Below are 24,131 nucleotides of genomic sequence, written 5' to 3' on the forward strand. Positions count from 1 at the left end.
CAAAGCCTGGATTTCCCCAGACTTCTCTTCTCCACCGGCGGAAAGCAGCAGTACCTAAAGATTCTTTTTGCTGCAACCGGATAAATAAACATTCTCTATCACCGGTAAAAAAGGGGGAATTACCTTTGTGAATCACTCTCGGATATTAGTCTTACTCCTCCTCCTGAAGCAACATGTCATCATGCTGAACTGCCAATTTTTCTGCGGCCCAAAAGGCTCTGCTTACAATTTTTTTACAATTTTTCAAAATTTCAAAAGTATTGATACTTTACCAGAAACCAATTTTTTTCACTGAGCTGCCTCCAGCTCGCTGTTGCAAATTAAGCAACAGCGAGCTGTATCTTTAAAAAATATTTCTGGGTTTCACCTGCCCTCTCGGTTGAGCAATTTTTCAGAGGTACACTTGTACTCTTGGTAGACTAATTTTTCTGGCCCTCGCCTATACTGTTATCTAACAAATTTTTCCGGACTTCGCCTACACTAATGGTACACCAATGTTTCAGGGGCTCACCTATACTCTTGCTACAGAAATGTTACAGGGGTCTGCCTATACTTCTACTACAGAAATGGTACTGGGGTCTGCCTATACTTCTGCTACAGAAATGTTACAGGGGTCTGCCTATACTTCTGCTACAGAGATGGTGCTGGGGTCTGCCCATACTTTGCTACAGAAATGTTACTGGTTTCTGCCTATACTTCTGCTACAGAAATGTTACTGGGGTCTGCCTATACTTCTGCTACAGGAATGTTACAGGGGTCTGCCTATACTTCTACTACAAAAATAGTACTGGTGTCTGCCTATACTTCTGCTACAGAAATGTTACAGGGGTCTGCCTATACTTCTACTACAGAGATGGTGCTGGGGTCTGCCCATACTTCTGCTACAGAAATGTTACTGGGGTCTGCCTATACTTCAGCTACAGAAATGTTACTGGGGTCTGCCTATACTTCTGCTACAGAAATGTTACAGGGGTCTGCCTATACTTCTGCTACAGAAATGTTACAGGGGTCTGCCTGTACTTCTACTACAGAAATGTTACTGGTGTCTGCCTATACTTCTGCTACAGAAATGTTACAGGGGTCTGCCTATACTGCTGCTACAGAAATGTTACAGGGGCCTGCCTATACTTCTGCTACAGAAATGGTACTGGGGTCTGCCTATACTGCTGCTACAGAAATGTTACAGGGGTCTGCCTATACTTCTGCTACAGAAATGTTACAGGGGTCTTCCTATACTTCTGCTACAGAAATGTTACAGGGGTCTGCCTATACTGCTGCTACAGAAATGTTACAGGGGTCTGCCTATACTTCTGCTACAGAAATGGTACTGGGGTCTGCCTATACTTCTGCTACAGAAATGATACAGGGGTCTGCCTATACTTCTGCTACAGAAATGTTACAGGGGTCTGCCTATACTTCTACTACAGAAATGGTACTGGTGTCTGCCTATACTTCTGCTACAGAAATGTTACAGGGGTCTGCCTATACTTCTGCTACAGGAATGTTACAGGGGTCTGCCTATACTTCTGCTACAGAAATGGTACTGGAGTCTGCCTATATTGCTGCTACAGAAATGTTACTGGGGTCTGTTTATACCTTTGCTACTGGAATGTTACAGGGGTCTGTTTATACTATGGGTGCGCACAGACTTCCCATCACGGTGTTTTACCTATCTGGGCCATAAACACTGACTGACTAGGGCATGAATTGTGGGCCGAGGCCAACACGTATTTTCTCTCGCGTTACCACAGTTATCTGGGGCACTGGTCTGGGTCAAACAAGAGGAGCGATACTGCAGAAATGAGACGTGCACAGCTACGCTAGCATTGGAGTCCGCTGTAGGCCCGCGATTGCTGAGGGTTTGTGCAGAGGCCTATGTCCTCGGCGCAGTAAAGTCTGTCATGTTTGGGCATTCTGATTTCTTCATGGTTCATGTCTTGGGTTGCCTATGACCCACCTATGCTGTAGGTGCACACAGATTTCCCATAGCGGTGGGAAAGGTAACTGATTTAATGAGCCCCTCGCAGATGAACTAGCATCGAAGTCCGCTACATGCCTACGATTGCTGAAGCTGTGGGCCGAGGCCTATGTTGTCAGCGCAGTGCAAGTCTGCCATGTTTGGCCGCTCTGATTTATTTATTGTTCATGTCTTGGGTTGCCTAGGACCCACCTATGCTGTTGGTGCACACTTAGTTCCCATCGCGGAGTTTGACCTGCCTGGCACAAAGTCACTGACTGACTTGGGTAGGGTGCAGAGTGCAGAAGTCTTTTCCCTTGCGCTGTCGATGAGGTATCCGGCACACAAACAGAATGAGTAGTGTGTGGACACATGGATTCCCCATTGCTATGTGACTCGCAGCACATTGGGCCACAAAAGGTGTTTGCTGGGACCAAGCCTGACCCTGGGCCCGCTCACGTGCTTCCCACACAGAGTATTGCTGCATTGTGGAGATGTGTAGAAGTTCTGGGCTGGCACCTGAGTTCCCTTTATGCCCACATTTGTGGCTTCTGACAATTTTTGAACGAGGTGCCATGGGATTGGAATGATGATTGTACGTCAATTTATCATCGATTCTCAACAGCATTGTGGGCTATCGCACCCCCTTTCAAAGAGGGTCATTGTCTGGCCCTGCCAACCCTCTGCAGTGTGTGCCTCTGGTTCCTCCTCATCGCAGACGCACTTATAAATAGACATGAGGGTGGTGTGGCTATGAGGCCAGCGTGTGGCATGAGGGCAGCTGAAGGCTGCGCAGGGACACTTTTGTGTGCGCTGTGGACGCAGGGTCGTGCAGGGGGTTGGGCAGCATGTAACCCAGGAGAAGAGGCAGCGGTGTGTCCTGCAGGCAGTGATTGTCCTTGGTTGCAGGTAGTGTGGTGCTTAGCTAAGGTGTGCCTTGCTAATGAGGGTTTGTCCGAAGTAAAAATTGTTAGGGGGAGGGCAGACTCTAGCCCCTATTGTGGCTTTATAGTGGGACCTAAGAGCCTAAGATGCAGCCCTGCATGCTGCCCCTGCCCTTCCCTATCCGTTTCTGTGGTGTTTCCATGACTTTCTGAGGTTTTCCAGAGTTTCACAAGTGAAGACCTATGCGGAGCATCAGTCATATACAAAAATGCTCGAGTTGCCCATTGACTTCAATGGGGTTCGTTACTCGAAACGAGCTCTCGAGCATCGCGAAAAGTTCGACTCGAGCAACGAGCACCCGAGCATTTTGGTGCTCGCTCATCTCTATTGAATCCCTTCTTTAAGAAAATCGTCCATTGGGGAGCAATTACGCCGAATCATTGACATTAAGTTGTTTCACAAAAGGTGTGAGGGACTCCTTGTCATCTGCCCATAAAATAAAGATGTCATCAATAAAGCATGCACATAATGTTATGTTTTTAGACAAAGGTGCATTCTCCTCAGCAAAAACGTATCGTCCCTCCCACCAGCCTAGGAACACATTGGCGTAGGATGGGGCACATAGCGTCCCCATCACCGTGCCCCTGAGCAGGTGGAAATATTGACCTTGGAACAAAAAATAGTTATGAGTTAATATGAAGGATAGTAACTAGAGATGAGCGAGCGTACTCGTCTGAGCTTGATACTCGTTCGAGTATTAGGGTGTTCAAGATGCTCGTTACTCGAGACGAGCACCATGCGGTGCTCGACTCCATTACATTTCCTTCCCTGAGAAATTTGCGCGCTTTTCTGGCCAATAGAAACACAGGGAAGGCATTACAACTTCCTCCTGTGAAGTTCCAGCCCTATCCCACCCCCCTGCAGTGAGTGGCTGGGGAGATCAGATGACACCTGAGTATTTAAATCTGCCCCGCCCGCGGCTCGCCACAGATGCATGCTGACAGAGATCAGGGAAAGTGCTGTCTTGCTGTAGCTGCTATAGGGAGAGCGTTAGGTGTTATATTCGTCTTCAAGAACCCCAACGGTCCTTCTTAGGGCCACATCTGACAGTGTGCAGTACTGTTGAGGCTGCTTTTAGCAGTGTTGCACAATTTTATTTTTTTTTGTATATCGGGTGTGCAGACCATTGCGTCCTCAGTCTGCAGTCATTTTACTCAGTATAGGGGCAGTACTGGTGAGGCAGGGACAGTGGGAAAGGTGAAAGAGATATACTGTCTATATAGGCAGTGGGCTTTTTCAAAAAAATTGGGGAAAATACTATATTTGGGCTGCCTGTGACCGTCTTAAATTTCCTGCGTGTCTGCTGGGGGTAGTAGTCGCTAATTAATACCCAGCTAAGCGTTACAGCAGGCTTGCGCATAATTGTTTCCTGGCTCTGCTGTGTCCGTTACATGATCACTGTCATCCCGCCACAGGGAAACAGTATACATACATACGCTGCATACGGTGTCTGTCTGCTTTTTCACCTCACCATTTTAAAAAATTGTAGCAAAATACTTAAGGCCTACCACTGCCCTTTGGCCACTTGACTGGTTCTGCGCTGTGAATTCCAGTAGCTCAGTCATACGCACCTAGGTCTCACTACAGGCGTGTGCAAAATTGTTTCCTGGCTCTGCTGTGTCCGTTACATGATCGCCGTCATCCCGCCACAGGGAAACAGTATACATATATACGCTGCATACGGTGTCTGTCTGCTTTTTCACCTCACCATTTTAAAAAATTGTAGCAAAATACTTAAGGCCTACCACTGCCCTTTGGCCACTTGACTGGTTCTTCGCTGTGAATTCCAGTAGCTCAGTCATACGCACCTAGGTCTCTCTACAGGCTTGCGCATAATTGTTTCCTGGCTCTGCTGTGTCCGTTACATGATCGCCGTCATCCCGCCACAGGGAAACAGTATACATAATATACGCTGCATACGGTGTCTATCTGCTTTTTCACCTCACCATTTTAAAAAATAGAAGCAAAATACTTAAGGCCTACCACTGGCCTTTGGCCACTTGACTGATTCTGCGCTGTTAATTCCAGTAGCTCAGTCATACGCACCTAGGTCTCACTACAGGCTTGCGCATAATTGTTTCCTGGCTCTGCTGTGTCCATTACATGATCGCTGTCATCCCGCCACAGGGAAACAGTATACATATATACGCTGCATACAGTGTCTGTCTGCTTTTTCACCTCACCATTTTGAAAAATTGTAGCAAAATACTTAAGGCCTACCACTGCCCTTTGGCCACTTGACTGGTTCTGCGCTGTGAATTACAGTAGCTCAGTCATACGCACCTAGGTCTCACTACAGGCTTGCGCATAATTGTTTCCTGGCTCTGCTATGCGCTCCGTAAGCGAAGTCAGCCTCCAACCACAGGCCAATAAGCGGCACATTTAATTACAGTGTTCTGTTTCTGCTCTACTCGTAATACACCATGCTGAGGGGTAGCGGTAGGCCTAGAGGACGTGGACGCGGGCGAGGACGCGGAGGCCCAAGTCAGGGTGTGGGCACAGACCGAGCTCCTGGTCCAGGTGTATCGCAGCCGACTGCTGCGGGATTAGGAGAGAGGCAAGTTTCTGGTGTCCCCAGATTCATCTCACAATTAATGGGTCCACGCGGTAGACCTTTATTAGAAACTGAGCAGTGTGAGCAGGTCCTGTCGTGGATGGCAGAAAGTGCATCCAACAATCTATCGACCACCCAGTCTTCTACGCCGTCCACTGCTGCAACTCTGAATCCTCTGGCTGCTGCTCCTCCTTCCTCCCAGCCTCCTCACTCCATTACAATGACACATTCTGAGGAGCAGGCAGACTCCCAGGAACTGTTCTCAGGCCCCTGCCCAGAATGGGCAGCAATGGTTCCTCTCCCACCGGAGGAGGTTGTTGTGACGGATGCCCAACCTTTGGAAAGTTCCCGGGGGATGAGGCTGGGGACTTCCGGCAACTGTCTCAAGAGCTTTCAGTGGGTGAGGAGGACGATGACGATGAGACACAGTTGTCTATCAGTGAGGTAGCAGTAAGGGCAGTAAGTCCGAGGGAGGAGCGCACAGAGGATTCGGAGGAAGAGCAGGTGGACGATGAGGTGACTGACCCCACCTGGTTTGCTAAGCCTACTGAGAACAGGTCTTCAGTGGGGGAGGCAAGTGCAGCAGCAGGGCAGGTTGGAAGAGGCAGTGCGGTGGCCAGGGGTAGAGGCAGGGCCAGACCGAATAATCCACCAACTGTTTCCCAAAGCGCCCCCTTGCGCCATGCCACCCTGCAGAGGCCGAGGTGCTCAAAGGTGTGGCAGTTTTTCACTGAGAGTGCAGACGACCGACGAACTGTGGTGTGCAAGGTTTGTTGCGCCAAGATCAGCCAGGGAGCCACCACCACCAGCCTCACCACCACCAGCATGCGCAGGCATATGATGGCCAAGCACCCAACAAGGTGGGACGAAGGCCGTTCACCGCCTCCGGTTTGCACCACTGCCTCTCCCCCTGTGCCCCAACTTGCCACTGAGATCCAACCCCCCTCTCAGGACACAGGCACGACCGTCTCCCGGCCTGCACCCAGACGCTCACCTCCGCTGTCCTCGGCCCCATCCAGCAATGTCTCTCAGCGCAGCGTCCAGCCGTCGCTAGCGCAACTGTTTGAGCACAAGCACAAGTATGCCTCCACGCATCCGCACGCTCAAGCGTTAAACGTGCACATAGCCAAATTGATCAGCCTGGAGATGCTGCCGTATAGGCTTGTGGAAACGGAGGCTTTTAAAAACATGATGGCGCCGTCCCAGCCCTGCACGACCACGTCTCCCGCAACATTGTATGCGCCCTCACCAACGCGGTTACTGCCAAGGTCAACTTAACAATGGACACGTGGACAAGCACAGGCGGGCAGGGCCACTATATCTCCCTGACGGCACATTGGGTGAATTTAGTGGAGGCTGGGACCGAGTCAGAGCCTGGGATCGCTCACGTCCTACCCACCCCCAGAATTGCGGGCCCCAGCTCGGTGCTGGTATCTGCGGCGGTGTATGCTTCCTCCACTAAACCACCCTCCTCCTCCTCCTCCTCCTACGCAACCTCTGTCTCGCAATCAAGATGTGTCAGCAGCAGCACGTCGCCAGCAGTCGGTGTCGCGCGGCGTGGCAGCACAGCGGTGGGCAAGCGTCAGCAGGCCGTGCTGAAACTACTAAGCTTAGGAGAGAAGAGGCACATGGCCCACGAACTGCTGCAGGGTCTGACAGAGCAGACCGATCGCTGGCTTTCGCCGCTGAGCCTCCAACCGGGCATGGTCGTGTGTGACAACGGCCGTAACCTGGTGGCGGCTCTGCAGCTCGGCAGCCTCACGCACGTGCCATGCCTGGCCCACGTCTTTAATTTGGTGGTTCAGCGGTTTCTGAAAAGCTACCCACGCTTGTCAGACTTGCTCGGAAAGGTGCGCCGGGTCAGCAAACATTTCCGCAAGTCCCACACGGACGCTGCCACCCTGCGGACCCTGCAACATCGGTTTAATCTGCCAGTGCACCGACTGCTGTGCGACGTGCCCACACGGTGGAACTCTACGCTCCACATGTTGGCCAGGCTCTATGAGCAGCGTAGAGCTATAGTGGAATACCAACTCCAACATGGGCGGCGTAGTGGGAGTCAGCCTCCTCAATTCTTTACAGAAGAGTGGGCCTGGTTGGCAGACATCTGCCAGGTCCTTGGAAACTTTGAGGAGTCCACCCTGATGGTGAGCGGCGATGCTGCAATTATTAGCGTCACCATTCCTCTGCTATGCCTCTTGAGAAGTTCCCTGCAAAGCATAAAGGCAGACGCTTTGCGCTCGGAAACGGAGGCGTGGGAAGACAGTATGTCGCTGGATAGTCAGAGCACCCTCATGTCTATATCTCAGCGCGTTTTGGAGGAGGAGGAGGAGGGGGAGGAGCATGAGGAGGAGGGGGAAGAGACAGCTTGGCCCACTGCTGAGGGTACCCATGCTGCTTGCCTGTCATCCTTTCAGCGTGTATGGCCTGAAGAGGAGGAGGATCCTGAAAGTGATCTTCCTAGTGATGACAGCCATGTGTTGCGTACAGGTACCCTGGCACACATGGCGGACTTCATGTCAGGATTCCTTGCTCGTGACCCTCGCGTTACACGCATTCTGGCCACTACAGATTACTGGGTGTACACACTGCTCGACCCATGGTATAAGGAGAACCTTTCCACTCTCATACCCGAAGAGGAAAGGGTTTCGAGAGTGATGCTATACCACAGGACCCTGGTGGACAAACTGATGGTAAAATTCCCATCCAACAGCACTAGTGGCAGAAGGTGCAGTTCCGAGGGCCAGGTAGCAGGGGAGGCGCGGAGATCAGGCAGCATGTACAGCACAGGCAGGGGAACACTCCAAGGCCTTTGACAGCTTTATGGCTCCCCAGCAAGACTGTGTCACCGCTCCCCAGTCAAGGCTGAGTCGGCAGGAGCACTGTAAAAGGATGGTGAGGGAGTACGTAGCCGATCGCACGACCATCTTCCGTGACGCCTCTGCTCCCTACAACTACTGGGTGTCGAAGCTGGACACGTGGCCCGAACTCGCGCTGTATGCCCTGGAGGTGCTTGCTTGTCCTGCGGCTAGTGTCTTGTCAGAGAGGGTGTTTAGTGCGGCTGGGGGAATCATCACGGATAAGCGTACCCGCCTGTCAACCGACAGTGCCGACAGGCTTACACTCATAAAGATGAACAAAGCCTCGATTTCCCCTGACTTCTCTTCTCCACCAGCGGACAGCAGCGGTACCTAAACAATACGTAGGCTGCACCCGCGGATGGAAGCATCATTCTCTATTACCATAAAAAAACGGGGACCTTTTAGCTTCATCAATCTGTGTATTATATTCCTCCTCCTCCTCCTGCTCCTCCTCCTGAAACCTCACGTAATCACGCCGAATGGGCAATTTTCCTTAGGGTGCATTCACACGAACGATTATCGGCTCGGTTTTCACGCCGAGCCGATATACGTTGTCCTCGGGTGCAGAGGGGGGAGGATGGAAGAGCCAGGGCCAGGAACTGAGGCTCCCGCCCCCTCTCTGCCTCCTCTCCGCCCCTCTGCACTATTTGCAATGAGAGGAGGCGGGATGGGGGTGGGGCTAAAGTCCGGGAATTGGCCCCACCCCCGTCCCGCCTCTCCCCATTGCAAATAGTGCAGAGGGGCGGAGAGGAGGCAGAGAGGGGGCGGGAGCCTCAGTTCCTGGCCCTGGCTCTTCCATTCTCCCCCCTCTGCACCCGAGGACAACGTATATCGGCTCGGCGTGAAAACCGAGCCGATATACGTTCGTGTGAATGCACCCTTAGGCCCACAAGGCTCAGTCATATTACTTTTGTAAACAATGTTTATACATTTCAATTCTCATTAAAGCGTTGAAATTTGCACCTGAACCAATTTTTGTTTTAACTGGGCTGCCTCCAGGCCTAGTTACAAATTAAGCCACATTAACCAAAGTGATTAATGGGTTTCACCTGCCCTCTTGGTTGGACATGGGCAATTTTTCTGAGGTACATTAGTATTGTTGGTACACCAATTTTGTGGGGCCCTCGCCTACAGTGTAATCCTAGTAATTTTTATGGGCTTCGCCTGCACTCATGCTACAGCAAGGTGTGTGGGGTTGGCATACACTTTTGCTACTGGGGCCTTGTCGATACTGCAACTACTGAAATGCGAAAGAGACTGTTATCTCCCTAAACTGCTGCAACGGGAATGTTACTGTGGCCTGTCTTGACTGCTACTACTACTGAAATGGAACTAAGACTGTGCTCCCCCTATACTGCTGCTAGTGATATGTTACTGGGGCCTGTCCCTAATGCTACTGCTGAAATGTTACTAATTCTGGGCTCTGACTATACCGCTGCTAATGCTATGTCACTGTGGTGTGGAAACGGAGGCTTCCCAAAGACATGATGGTGGCGAGGCCATTTCTCACCAACGCGGTTACTGTTAAGGTACATATTACCAGTCTGACTGGGGCATGCACTGCGGGCCGAAGCCCACCTGTATTGTATGTGACGTTAGCTCTGCTGAGCAAGGCTCTGCAATGGGATACATTTATGTACCGCCAATGGGCTCCAGGGAGCCACCCATGCTGTGGGTCCACAGGGACTTCACATTAGGGATTTGTACCTGCCAGTAACTATGTATTAAAAACCCCGGTCAGACTGGGGCATGCAGTGTGGGCCGAAACCCACCTGCATTTAATCTGACGTTACCTCAGCTGTGCTGAGCAATGCAATGGGATTTATTTATGTACCGCCGGTGGCTTCCTGGGACCCACCTATGCTGTCGGTCCACACGGAGTTGTAACTGCATGTGTCTACTTATAAAGAACCCCAGTCTGACTGGGGCATGCAGTGTGGGCCGAAGCCCACCTGCATTTAATCTGACGTTACCTCAGCTGTGCTGGGCAATGCAATGGGATTTATTTATGTACCGCCGGTGGCTTCCTGGGACCCACCTATGCTGTCGGTCCACACGGAGTTGTAACTGCATGTGTCTACTTATAAAGAACCCCAGTCTGACTGGGGCATGCAGTGTGGGCCGAAGCCCACCTGCATTTAATCTGACGTTACCTCAGCTGTGCTGGGCAATGCAATGGGATTTATTTATGTACCGCCGGTGGCTTCCTGGGACCCACCTATGCTGTCGGTCCACACAGAGTTGTAACTGCATGTGTCTACTTATAAAGAACCCCAGTCTGACTGGGGCATGCAGTGTGGGCCTAAGCCCACCTGCATTTAATCTGACGTTACCTCAGCTGTGCTGGGCACTGCAATAGGATTTGTTTATGTACCGCCGGTGGGTTCCAGGGAGCCACTCATGCTTTGGGTCCACACGGACTTCACATTAGAGAGTTGTAACTGCCTGTGTCAACTTATTAAAAAACCCAGTCTGACTGGGGCATGCAGTGTGGGCCGAAGCCCACCTGCATTTAATCTGATGTTACCTCAGCTGTGCTGGGCAATGCAATGGGATTTATTTATGTACCGCCGGTGGCTTCCTGGGACCCACCTATGCTGTCGGTCCACACGGAGTTGTAACTGCATGTGTCTACTTATAAAGAACCCCAGTCTGACTGGGGCATGCAGTGTGGGCCGAAGCCCACCTGCATTTAATCTGACGTTACCTCAGCTGTGCTGGGCACTGCAATGGGATTTGTTTATGTACCGCCGGTGGGTTCCAGGGAGCCACCCATGCTGTGGGTGCACACTGAATTCCCATTGCGGAGTTGTACCTGCCTGTGACTATTTATAAAAAACCCCGGTCTGACTGGGGCATGCAGTGTGGGCCGAAGCCCACCTGTTTTAAATCTGACATTAGCTCTACTATCCGGGGCACTGCATTGGGACAAACTACAGAAGCAATACAGCGCTAATGAGACGTGCACAGCTACGCTAGCATTGGAGTCCGCTGTAGGCCCGCGATTGCTGAGGGTTTGTGCAGAGGCCTATGTCCTGGGTGCAGTGAAAGTCCACTTCCTGCCTAGGATTGCTGAAGCTGTGGGCCGAAGCCGATGTCGTGGGCGTGGTGCAAGTCTGCCATGTTTGGCCAGTCAGATCAATTTTTGGTTCATGTCTTGGGTTTCCTAGGACCCACCTATGCTGTTGGTGCAAACTTAGCTCCCATCACGGTGTTTGACCTGTCTGGCACAAAGACACTGACTGACTTGGGTAGGGGGCAGAGCGCAGACGGCTTTCCCCTTGCAGTGTGGATTGAGCTATGCGACACCTTGACAGAATGAATACTGTGTGGCACATGGATTCCCCATTGCTATGCCCACGTGTGCAGCTCCTGATGGAGGTGGCACAGGATTGGATTTCTCATTGCTTCTGTACAGGGCAGCTGAAGGCTGCGCAGGGACACTTTGGTGTGCACTGTGGACACTGGGTCGTGCGGGGGGGTTGGGCAGCATGTAACCCAGGAGAAGTGGCAGCGGAGTGTCATGCAGGCAGTGATTGTGCTTTGTTGGAGGTAGTGTGGTGCTTAGCTAAGGTATGCATTGCTAATGAGGGCTTTTCAGAAGTAAAAATTGTTGGGAGGGGGGGGCACTCTTGCCGCTATTGTGGCTTAATAGTGGGACCTGGGAACTTGAGATGCAGCCCAACATGTAGCCCCTCGCCTGCCCTATCCGTTTCTGTGTCGTTCCCATCACTTTCTTGAATTTCCCAGATTGAAAACCTTAGCGAGCATCGGTGATATACAAAAATGCTCGAGTCGCCCATTGACTTCAATGGGGTTCGTTACTCGAAACGAACCCTCGAGCATCGCGGAAAGTTCGACTCAAGTAACGAGCACCCGAGCATTTTGGTGCTCGCTCATCTCTAATAGTAACTCCCTTATAAAGCAGTTATGTTCCGTAAATTGAGACCCCCTCTGTTTGAGGAAATAATCCACAGCCTCCAAACCCCTCTGGTGGGGTATGGGGCTATATAAAGACTCCACATCCATTGTTGCCACCAGTGTATTAGAGTTTACATGGATACCCTCAAGCTGCAGCAACATATCCATGGAATCCTCCACATGTGACAGAAGAGCTGTGACAAAAGGTCTCAACATTTGGTCTACGTATAAACCTGTATTTTGGTTAAGATTTTCAATGCCAGAGACTATGGGTCGTCCACACAAGGGATTAATGCCTTTGTGGACCTTTGGCAATGTGTAGAAGGTTGCAATTTTAGGACAATGTGGTGTCAAGAAATCATGTTCAGCCTTACTGATCAGTCTAGATATAAATGCCTTATTCACAATTGCAGATAGCTCTTTCACGAAAGCCTAGGTTGGATCCGAAGGTATATTGCAGCATGTATCACCGTCTTTTAATAAGGTCGTGCAGACCTCAATGTACTTGTTACGGTCCATTATTACCACATTCTCTACTTTGTCGGAGGGTTTCACTACTATACTATCATCCTTCTCAAGATTTTTTAAGGCTAGCATTTCCCGATGGGACATATTCTGATTGCCTATATATTGTATAAGATTGAAACTCTTTATCTCCTTCCTTATAAACTGGGTTTATAATCAACCCTATACAGGGCTACATACGAAGTGGGTTTATAATAAAATCTCCCAAATACCACCTTAGCATCTTGAAGGGATTGAATAGCCGGATTTAGCTATATCAGTTTCCCTTGTTGATGCTGGGGATAGTTATTATCATTCTAGGCAGACAATTGTAAATAAGTGATCCCTTAACACATGTCGCATCATCCCCCTAATTTACCTAACAGGGAGTAGCTATAAGTGTCAGGCATCCTCTATGTGCCTCAATTCATCCTCACTATTATTCATTATTCCACTTCCGCAAGGAATTATTGGATTGGATTAGATGTTTGTATGTTTAGTCGGTATTTGCAAAGTTTTATAACGAGTATTTATCAAAAGTTAATTTTTAATAGTCCAATCAGTGAATAAATTATTTGTGAAAGTTATATCTGATGAACTCGCATGAGGGATAAAGAAACCAACTGAAAAACCTTCATGGATTAGAGTGACTTCCTGATTCCTTCGGTACCTGTCGAGCCACAGAAGCATCTTTTGAAAGCTCACAGTGGTCCTCTGGTTTCCCTGTGGTAGCTGTACAGCCTGTGGGCCTAAACTCCTATACCATCATAAGGCTGAGTAAGCACCACTCATGTTTAAATGTGCATGAGGTGTGAAATCTACAATACCCTTTATTGAAGAGCCAGCATGCCCAACTAGTTCTATGGCCTGCTGCAGCAGGCTGTCAATAAAAGCACCCTGCAGCTACGGCTGGCAGAAAAGATGACACCCACTGATTCATTATGAATAGAGATGAGCGAACCTACTCGTTTCGAGTAATTACTCGATCGAGCACCGCGATTTTCGAGTATTTCCGTACTCGGGTGAAAAGATTCGGGGGGCGCCGGGCGGCGGGGGGAGGCGTGGCGGAGCGGGGGGTAGCAGCGGGGAACAGGGGGGAGCCCTCTCTCTCTCCCTCTCCCCCCCACTCCCAGCTGCAACCGCCCACTCACCCCGAATCTTTTCGCCCAAGTACGGAAGTACTCGAAAATCGCAGTGCTCGGGCGAAAAAGGGGCGTGGCCGAGTAGGTTCACTCATCTCTAATTATGAACTGTATCCAGACATCTGTGGCTTTTGAAGCCCAACCAATCTCTGGGCATGCAGCAAGGCGGTGACGAAACTGCTCATCCTATCACCACTATGCTGTACCCCCATTCTGTTTCTGAGTCATGTGAATTGTATCCAAATACATATACAAATCAGCTGCCTTCTCTGTGTGATGTGTGATTGCAGAAAGTCTTGCCCACTTTCACCTTCCTCTCATCACATTTGTCAAATATCCTTTCTTTACAGTAGACTGTTAAGTGGTCAGGAATGATGAGGGCCCAGATATCCAAATATTCCCGATTTATAGTTTTTTTCCGCATTTCTGCAGACACATGCCTACCCAAGGGTACGAGAGTGAAGAAATGTGTGGTTTGAAATTAAAGACCAGAGGTCCCTTCCAACTCTACTATTCTATGAAGTACCGAAATGGCCCCTAAAACAGATTATGGAAATGTTTTTGAAAATTTGAACACAAGCTTTGTACACATTCTGAAAAAAATAAAAGAAGGCTTGCAAAATGATGTCAACAATAAAGTAGACAAATGAGGAATGTAATTTAGTAACTATTTTGTGTGAAGCAGAAAGTTTCAAATTAGGAAACATTGTCAAAATTTTATTTAAATTTTCGATTCTGTTTTACAAAGAAAGGCAAAACATATCAATGGAAATTCCCCACTAGCATAAAGTACAATGTGTCTCAGATAAACAATCTCAGAATCACTTGGATAAGTACAAGCATTCCAAGGTTATTACTATATAAACTGACATGTCAGATGGGAAAAATGGAGCCTGGTCAGGCCAAAACTAGCTGTGGTGTTAAGGTCTTAGTCAAACTCCTAATGACCACTTGTCTGTGAGTATGTATGTATGTGTGTATGTGCGTGTGTGATTCTTATGCTCCATCCCTGGTGATGTCATCGCTCCGCCCCCTGATGACATCATTAAAGGTCCTGCAACATATATAAAACACAGAGTCTGACTGACAGAAGAACAACACAGTTAGAGCTCTTGAAAAGGGGAGGACAAAAAAAAATGATATACAACTAAACTGCTATTATGTCAGACACAACTCAGCGGTTCTGACAGAACACACTGACCTTCCTCCGTCACAGAGATTCGGTGGGCTGAAGGACCTGTGGTGATGTCACTGCTGTGGGAGGAGGCAAGCTGTGTTTGTCTTGTTTGGTAATCAAGCTGCTGTGTGTGTGATGTGTGGGGATCATAATTCTTGTACCATGTAGCAGAGCTGTGTGTGTGTGCGATGTACCATGTAGCAGAGCTGTGTGGCACATTGCACCACCAGAAACACTGCTACTATAATTTATACAAGTTATGTATCAGACTGTCTGAAACAGAATGAGAAATTCATTCCTGTACTTTATTTTAGAGTAAATATACTAATTTTCAAAAAAAATAAACAATAAGTTAAAAAATATATATTTTAGCTTTCTACCCCTAATAAAACTAAAAAATGGGGGGGGAAAAGTTGCCAAAAATATATATTAAAAAATATCACTGAAAAAAACGCAGCAAAACTAATTTTGGTAGCTAAAGAAAAAAAATAGGGCCATAAAACCACGACATGGGTAAGATCTGTAAAAAGTGTCTGGTCACTTTGGATCGAAACACCCTGGTCCTTAAAGGGGTTTTCTAGGTAAATACTACTGATAACCTACCCTCAGGATAGGTCATCAATAGTTGATCGGCTGGGGTCACCCGCTCAGGGCCCTGGCCAATCAGCTGAGCTATCGCAAGCTATCAGCACCACAATAACACAGAGGTCGACGCAGAAGCCTTCACGCTGACCGCCCATGTAGTGGCCGGTACTTGTAATTGCAGGCATGGCTCTCATTGAAATCAACGTGAGCTATGCTTGCAGTAACAAGCGTTGGCCATTACACAGAGGTCGGACGGAGACTTCCGCTCCAAATATTCAGTTGATCGATCGGGGTCCCGAGCGACAGACCCCAGCCGATCAACTATTGACCTGAGGATAGGTCATCAATAGTATTTAACTGGAAAACCCATTTAAAGAGTTAATATTCTGATAGTGGAAGGCTGGTTCACTAGTGGGGCTCTATGCTCTTTTAGTTGTTTTTTGCTCTACTGGAATCATTGGCTGCCGCTGTTTACTCCATCTTGCATTCCTTCATTCTTTATCTTCAATGTCTCGTCTTCTGTTATAGATGGTGGGAGGGTCAGTGAGGAAGACCAGTCTGTGGCAGCAAACTATCGCTCTCCTGTGGAAGAACCTTCTACTTAAGTGGAGAAGAAAATGGCACAGTGTCCTGGTGAGTAGCCGCAGTCACTGCTTCTGTCACCTCTTAACCCCTTAAGGACCAGGCTGTTTTGTATCTAAAGGATCCCTTTTTAGGGATTTTACCCATGTGGTGGTTTTACGGTCCTATTTTTTTCGTTCAGCTCCCAAAATTATTTTTGCTGTGTTTTTTTCTGTTTAATAACTTTTTCATTTAACATTTATAGTTCTTTTTTTTATTAGTATATTTATGCTACAATAAAGTATGGAAACGGGTTTATCACTTTGTTTCGGACATTTTGATATATGATATGTATGGGTTCGGATTACAGGGCACATAAGGCGACGGTTTTGGTTGGCAGATAGCTCTTAGCTATTCATTCATGAATAGCAATATCTTAGCTATTCATGAAAGCAATGGGATAGCATGCCGCTGACTTCTGCCACAGCTGTGATAGCTGTCACAGCTGTGACAGAGGATTCCTTTATCCCCGCGGTCCCCGCGGGGATGAAGGAAACTCCTGCCACAGCTGTGACAGCTGTGGCAGAAGTCCGCGGCACTCTCCATATCTTTTCAATGGGGCTAGCACTGCTGCCACTGGCCCCATTGAAAAGACTGGCGATGTCGCAGCGATATCCCTGCGATTTTGGGATATCTGCCTGCGGGGACCGTGGGGATGAAGGAATCCTCTGTCACAGCTGTGGCAGAAGTCAGCGGCATGCTATCCCATTGCTTTCATGAATAGCTAAGATATTGCTATTCATGAATGAATAGCTAAGAGCTATCTGCCATTGGCTGAGCGCTCAGCCAATAGCTAAGCACTAGCTGCTATTGGCTGAGCCCTCAGCCAATCCGCACAGCCCTTTCAGGAGGCGGGGATTTTTAAATCCCCGTCTGCTGAAAGAGCTCAGTAGCAGTGCCGGGGAGCCAGCCGGAGGACGCGGCTGACAGCAGGAGAGGTGAGTAACTTTTTTATTATTTTTTTAACCACTTTTTTATGATTATCGGGCAAGGGCTTATATTTCAATCCCTTCTCCGATAATCATTCTGCAGGGCTTGTCAGAAACCACTGCTTTCAATGCAATGGGATAGCATGCCGCTGACTTCTGCCACAGCTGTGACAGCTGTCACAGCTGTGACAGCTGTCACAGCTGTGACAGAGGGTTCCTTCTTCCCCGCGGTCCCCGCGGGGATGAAGGAAACTCCTGCCACAGCTGTAACAGCTGTCACAGCTGTGGCAGAAGTCCGCGGCATTCTCCATATCTCTTCAATGGGGCTAGCGCTGCTGCCGCTGGCCCCATTGAAAATACTGTCGCAGCGATATCGCAGCGATTTTCTCACACTGCTCTGCGAGAGTTTTCACTCACTCTCGCAGCGCAGTGGAGAAAAAAACGCTACTGGGTGGGAGCCCTTAGAGATGAGCGAACGTACTCGTTTAGGGCGATTTCGCACTCGAGCACCGCTTTTTTCCGAGTAATTGACTACTCGGGCGAAAAGATTCGGAGGGCGCCGGGGGTGAGCGTGGGGTTGCAGAGGGGAGTGGGGGGGGGGAGAGAGAGAGAGCTCCCCCCTGTTCCCCACTGCTACCCCCCGCTCCACCATGCCGCCCCCTGGCGCCCCCCAAATCTTTTCGCCCGAGTAGTCAGTTACTCAAAAAAAAACCTACTCGATTGCGAAATCGCCCTAAACGAGTACGTTCGCTCATCTCTAATAACTATCCTACAATGGAACAATGCCTCCACACTGCCACCTATTAGAAGGTGGCACTGTGAAGGTATTGTTTCATCTTGCCATTTCCATATTTCCCAGAGGAGCATGCATGGCCTTGTAAGAATCCTCATATCTTCTAAGTGCTCTCCCTAAGGAGAAAGGATGCCCTTCCCAACTCACGTCTATACAGGTGAGGATTGTGTCCTCATCACAGGAAGGGACATGATATCATCAGAATCTCACAATAGTGCAGCTTATGTCAGTCCTTGGAGTTCACCTTTCTTCACATGAGCGGTCATTTACTGGTACCAGTGGATCATAGACTTTGTTAAACTCTGCGTTTATCCTTCAGGAATGCCTCCAGAACTTGGCCTATGTGCTGCTGATGTTCTTAGTGGCACTCTCTGTTATGATGTCACCGCACAGTCAGCTCTCCCCCTACAAGGCTCTTGGGCGAGTTAATGAATTTAAGTCAACAAACTTCACAGTGGGATATGTCAGCACCATGCCTACTGCCGGGGAGATCATGCGGAGAGTGGCGGAGAGCGGAGACCTGCGAGGTAAGTCATAATAAATGGGGTAGACCTGCACACTCTGCATTCAGTTACCCTACTGCCCCCGTGAGATTTGCTACAATACACAGTATCACTGCAGATAACAGTCCAAGACTTATTCTGCTGCTGATTCTACCTGGAATATGATTGTCTATAGTCATACATTGTAACAAATCCGCAGATGTGACAGGATCAGGTCAGCTTAAAATGTTTTCATTCACTGACAGCAATAAATACTGGTTGTCTATTTTCTTCCATGGTTTATATATAGCTGTAATCCTGAATGGACTCAACAAATTCTTATCCGCTCTTGCTGACAACTTTATCTTCCAAAAGGTCAAAGAGAAAACAAGGGGATCTGCTATCTTGGACCTAATTCTTACCAACAGGGAGGAAATGGTTGAGGAAGTAAGGGTGGCTGGGACCTTAGGAGGCAGTGATCATACTTGAATTTTGGATAAAAAGGGAGGAAAACCTGAGAAAACTCAGACATCAAGGTTGGATTTCAGAAGGCAGATTACAATGAACTCAGAAAGAGGATCGGAAGAATCCAATGGCTGGATGCTCTTAAGGACAGAAATGTCAAAGAAGGTTGGGAAATATTGCGAAATGAGATTCTCAAAGCACAATCGTTAACAATCCCTAAAAGAAGGAAGAATGGGAAGCATTTAAAGGGACCAGGATGGATGAACACAGAACTTACACACATGTTAGAAAGGAAGAAAAATGTGTTTATCAAATGGAAAGAGGGGGAAATATCTAAACAAGAATATAATGCGGGCTGCAGAAACTGTAGGGCAAGTGTCAGAAAAGCTAAAGCTAATAATGAATTGAGGCTTGCAACAGAGGCCAAAAGTAATAAAAAAGGATTTGGGTGGTATGTCAAATGCAAAAGAAAAGTCAAAGATGCTATTGGATGCTTACAGGATGAAAATGGTGAATTGGTTAAGAATGAAGTTGAGTTTCTCTCAGAAAATAGATGGAACATCAACTGATCTTCACTGTGCTATTGGGAAATAATAGAATGCAGGCTATCTATAAGCAGAGAGATGGTGAGAGAATACGTAGCTAACTTAAATGAATTCAAGTCTCAAGGTCCAGAATTACATCCTAGGATACTAAAGGAAGCAGCGGAGGTAATTGCTGAACCAGTCGCCATAATCTTTGAAAAATCCTCGAGAACCGGAGAAGTCCCAGAAGATTGGGAAAGGGCTAATGTTGTCATTATCTTCAAAAAAGGAAAGAAGGTGGATCCAGGAAACTACAGGCCTGTGAGCCTGACTTCTATACCGGAAAAAGATCTTTGAACAAATTATTAAACAGCATGTGTGCAAGTACTTGGATAAAAATGGAGTAATTAACCAGAGCCAGCATGGGTTTGTAACAAACAAGTCATGCCAAACTAATCTAATTTCCTTCTATGATAGTATCACTGACTGGGTTGATCAGGGAAATGCAGTGGATTTAGTTTATCTTGACCTCAGTAAAGCATTTGACAAAGCATCTCATACTATACTTATTGAAAAAATGACCAAATATGAAATTGACAAGGCAACTGTTAGGTGGACTCGCAACTGGCTGAGTGATTGTACTCAAAGAGTGGTCATAAATGGCTGCACGCTAAAGTGGAAGAACTTATCAAGTGGGGTACCACAAGGCTCTGTCCTAGGCCCAGTGTTGTTCAAAATTTTTATAAATGATCTTGAGGAGGGAATTGATGGGAAACTGATCAAATTTGCTGATGACACAAAGCTAGGAGGGATAGCTAAAACTAGGGAGGAGAGAGAGTATTCAAAAAGATCTAGAGAAGCTTGAACAGTGGGCGACTAACAGAAAGGTATTTAAAAAGGAGAAATGTAAAGTCCTACATCTGGGCAAGAAAAATGAAAAAAGCACATACAAAATGGGAGAAATTGGGCTAAGCAGCAGCACATGTGAAAAAGACGGGTATACTAATAGATCATAGACTGAACATAAGTCAACAAAGTGATGCAGCAGCCAAAAAGGCAAACACAATTCTAGGATGTATTAAGAGAAGCATAGAGTCTAGATCACGTGAGGTAATTATCCCCCTCTACTCTTCCTTAGTCAGACCTCATCTGGAATACTGTGTCCAGTTCTAGGCACTCCACTTTAAAGAAGACATAGACAACCTGGAGCAAGTTCAGAGAGGAGTTACCAAGAGGGTGAGCGGTCTGCAAATCATGTCCTATGAGGAACAATTAAAGGATCTGGGAATGTTTAGCTTGCAAAAAAGAAGGCTAAGAGGAGACTTTATAGCTGTCTACAAATATCTGAAGGGTTGTCATAGTGCAGAGGGATCAGTCCTATTCTCATCTGCACAAGGAAATACTAGAAGCAATGGGATGAAACTGAAAGGGAGGAGACACAAATAAGATATTAGAAAAAACTTTCTGACAGCTAGGGTGATCAATGAGTGGAACAGGTTACCACAGGAGGTGCCGAGTTCTCCTTCAATGGAAGTGTTCAAACAAAGGCTGTATGTTTGTTGATGATTTAGTGATCCTGCACTGAGCAGGGGATTGGACCAGATGACCCTGGAGGTCACTTCCAACTCTACCATTCTATGATTCTATGTATATTATACAGTACTTCAATCATTCCTGTCCTCAAGAGGTATCAATCTACTCGTCCCTGCTGCCCATTCTTCTACATGTGCCTACTGACATTGTGGTAGGAGTGTTTATTCTTGCTGCCCACCCTTCTTCTATATGTGCATGGTGATCATAGAACTGGAGTGTTCATTCCTGCCATACATCCTTCTCCCATATGTGCTGAGTGACCACAGGCCGGAGTGAATTCCTTCTACCCAGTGATTAAAGTGTTGCAGTATTGGCAGGCGACACAAGAATCGGGGTAAGATGTGGACAACAGGCTTACAAAAATATATATTTTTTATTTTAACAAATAAACAGACACAGTCCGAAAGTAACGTAAGTGTTGTTCAATAACTTGTCTGCAACTGGCGGATGAATATGTGTTGCTTTGGTGTCGGCTCAAGCTCGCCTATTTTAATTGCCAGGCCTGCTTTTAAGTCACTACCTGTGTGCGCACGTCGGACCTTTTCCTGAGGGCCTACCTCACTTACGTATCTCCTGCGTGTTGTATACCGTGATGTAGGGGGATACGTTTTTGGATGTCTGTTGGGGGTATTCTAATTCGCACTGCTGCAAGACAATGTGAATCCTTTGTAGCAGTCTCTCTAGCTGTAGTCCCTGCAGCTTTGTTCTCTCAGTGAAATCGGTTTTGGCACGTTATGGATCTGCACTTCTCAAACACCAGCTGCCTCCTTTCTTGTGCCTCTGTCCCTCTCTAATAGGCATAGATTCTGCAGGACATGTCCTCCATGGCTCCCCAAGCTGTCTCCTCACTCCTTTGGCAGCTCTCTCTACCAGCATTGCAGACTCACTTAATGCTGGTGTACATCTTTGTTCATCTTGGTCTATGTAACCAAAGATTGCCCAGACAGGGTTGAGGGGGCTAGTCGAGGTCAGATGCGTGGTGATCAACCTGTGTATCCTGTTCCTGAAATTCTGAATCACAGGGCAGCCCAACAGACAATGGAGAAGACCTGACCCCAGCTCCCGACATCGGGGAAAGCTATCATCTGGGTATATTCCCATTTTGAATCCTCTTTGAGGAGTTATATACGCCCTATGATAGAGTTGTAGAGTCATTTCAATGTAGCGACTTGGGATGAGGCAGCACCAACTGTACTTCAAGGCCTACAATAGGCATGGGATAGTTAATTCGGGAATATCCGTAGTCCATTTCACGAGTGCTGTTTGGGACATGGCATAGTCTATTGGAGTATGTAGATGTTGGTAGGCTCTGGTTGTATGACCTCGCATTTTAGAGGAGTGTGTCATGCATATGTGGTTTCGTTTCGACCATTCATGTGGGGGCATGTTGGCCAGGATTCTGTCTATGTAACTTTTTGCTTGTGGATAGGGAAAAAACGTTATGAGGGCTTGGGGTATTTGTTTTGCAGATCTGGGAGAGATAGCATCTCATGGGTGTTTCCATTTAGCAGACATTTAATATTAATTATTCCTCCCGTCTGCTATTGATGGAATTCCCTGAGGGGCGTGTTGCGTTGAAAGTTTGGGTTTTTCAGCAATGTTAGTTACATTGAGAAATTGGGGTTTAAGGTAGTTGCTTTCCGCAGTTTTTGCCATGCCTTCCACGTTGATATTAGTAAGAATTGTCCCTGCATTCCTCCGGGATCATTGGGTATGAAGGATGTAAGAAATTGGTGAGACTGATCCATGGAATTAGCTTTTGTTAAATATGCATATCTACAAATACAGATGTTTGTAGCGTCCAACCGGTTCTTATTCCCATTAGCTCTGTTGTGTTGTATATCCGCAGATTGGGAAGATTTATCCCACCGTTGGGTTTCGGTTGTCCTAAAACATTAAAGGGTACCCGATTTCGACCTTTTAGATAAATTTACGTATCAAACTATTTATTCTTTTTTCATCTTTGAGGGTGAAATATATTGGAAGAGCATGGAGTAATTATATATACACATATACGAGGGGGTGCTGATTAGAGATGAGCGAACGTACTCGTCCGAGCTTGATACTCGTTCGAGTATTAGCGTGTTCGAGATGCTCGTTACTCGTAACGAGTACCACGCGATGTTCGAGTTACTTTCAGTTTCCCCTCTGAGACGTTAGCGCGCTTTTCTGGCCAATTGAAAGACAGGGAAGGCATTACAACTTCCCCCTGCGTCGTTCAAGCCCTATACCACCCCCCTGCTGTGAGTGGCTGGGGAGATCAGGTGTCACCCGAGTATAAAAATCGGCCCCTCCCGCGGCTCGCCTCAGATGCGTTGTGAGATAGCTGAGGGACAGTGCTATAGTGTTGGAGCTGCTGTAGGGAGAGCGTTAGGAGTTAGTGTAGGCTTCAAGAACCCCAACGGTCCTTCTTAGGGCCACATCTAACAGTGTGCAGTAGTGTGGAGGCTGCTTTTAGCAGTGTTGCACATTTTTTTTTTTTGCTATATCGGCCGTGCAGAGCATTGCGCCCTGCAGTAATACTACAGGGACAGAATTGTGTAGGCAGGGCCAGAAGACATCTTATAGATTGAATATACGCAGTGGTCCTTTTGCAAAAAAATCTTTGAAAAACAAATATTTGGCCTGCCTGTCACTCTGCTCAGTGTTCTGGGTCTGTGTCTGCTGCGGGTTGTAGTTCTCCAAATAAATACGCAGCCAGCTAAGTGTTACAGCAGGCTTGCGCAAAATGATTTCCTGCCTCTGAAATCACCGCTCTGTTGCACTTAATAACAGACAGTGCAACACTGCAGTTCCGTGACACACACATCAGGGACAGAATTGCGTAGGCAGGGCCAGAAGACATATATAGATTGAATATACGCAGTGGTCCTTTTGAAAAAAATATTTGAAGAAAAACAAATATTTGGCCTGCCTGTCACTCTGCTCAGTGTTGTTGGTCCGTGTGCTGGTGGAAAAATTTCTCCAAATAAATACGCAGCCAGCTAAGTATTACAGCAGGCTTGCGCCAAATTATTTCCTGGCGTTCCGTAAGCGAACTCAGCCTCAAACCACAGGCCAATAAGCGGCACATTTAAT

General features: G+C 47.7%; 1 protein-coding gene across 1 annotated transcript in view; it reads left to right on the forward strand.

Annotated features, from left to right (window-relative positions):
* Positions 1-16,127: 16,127 nt before the first annotated feature.
* Positions 16,128-24,131, forward strand: part of LOC136587427 (ATP-binding cassette sub-family A member 9-like) — a 103,257-nt gene continuing 95,253 nt past the window's right edge. The window contains exons 1-2 of the mRNA XM_066585996.1: positions 16,128-16,279; positions 18,309-18,516. Of these exons, the coding sequence (XP_066442093.1) occupies positions 16,175-16,279; positions 18,309-18,516 (313 nt within the window). The 5' untranslated portion in view covers positions 16,128-16,174. The remainder of the gene's footprint in view (positions 16,280-18,308; positions 18,517-24,131) is intronic.

The sequence above is a fragment of the Eleutherodactylus coqui genome, chromosome 13 (assembly GCF_035609145.1).
Source record: "Eleutherodactylus coqui strain aEleCoq1 chromosome 13, aEleCoq1.hap1, whole genome shotgun sequence".
NCBI lineage: Eukaryota > Metazoa > Chordata > Amphibia > Anura > Eleutherodactylidae > Eleutherodactylus > Eleutherodactylus coqui.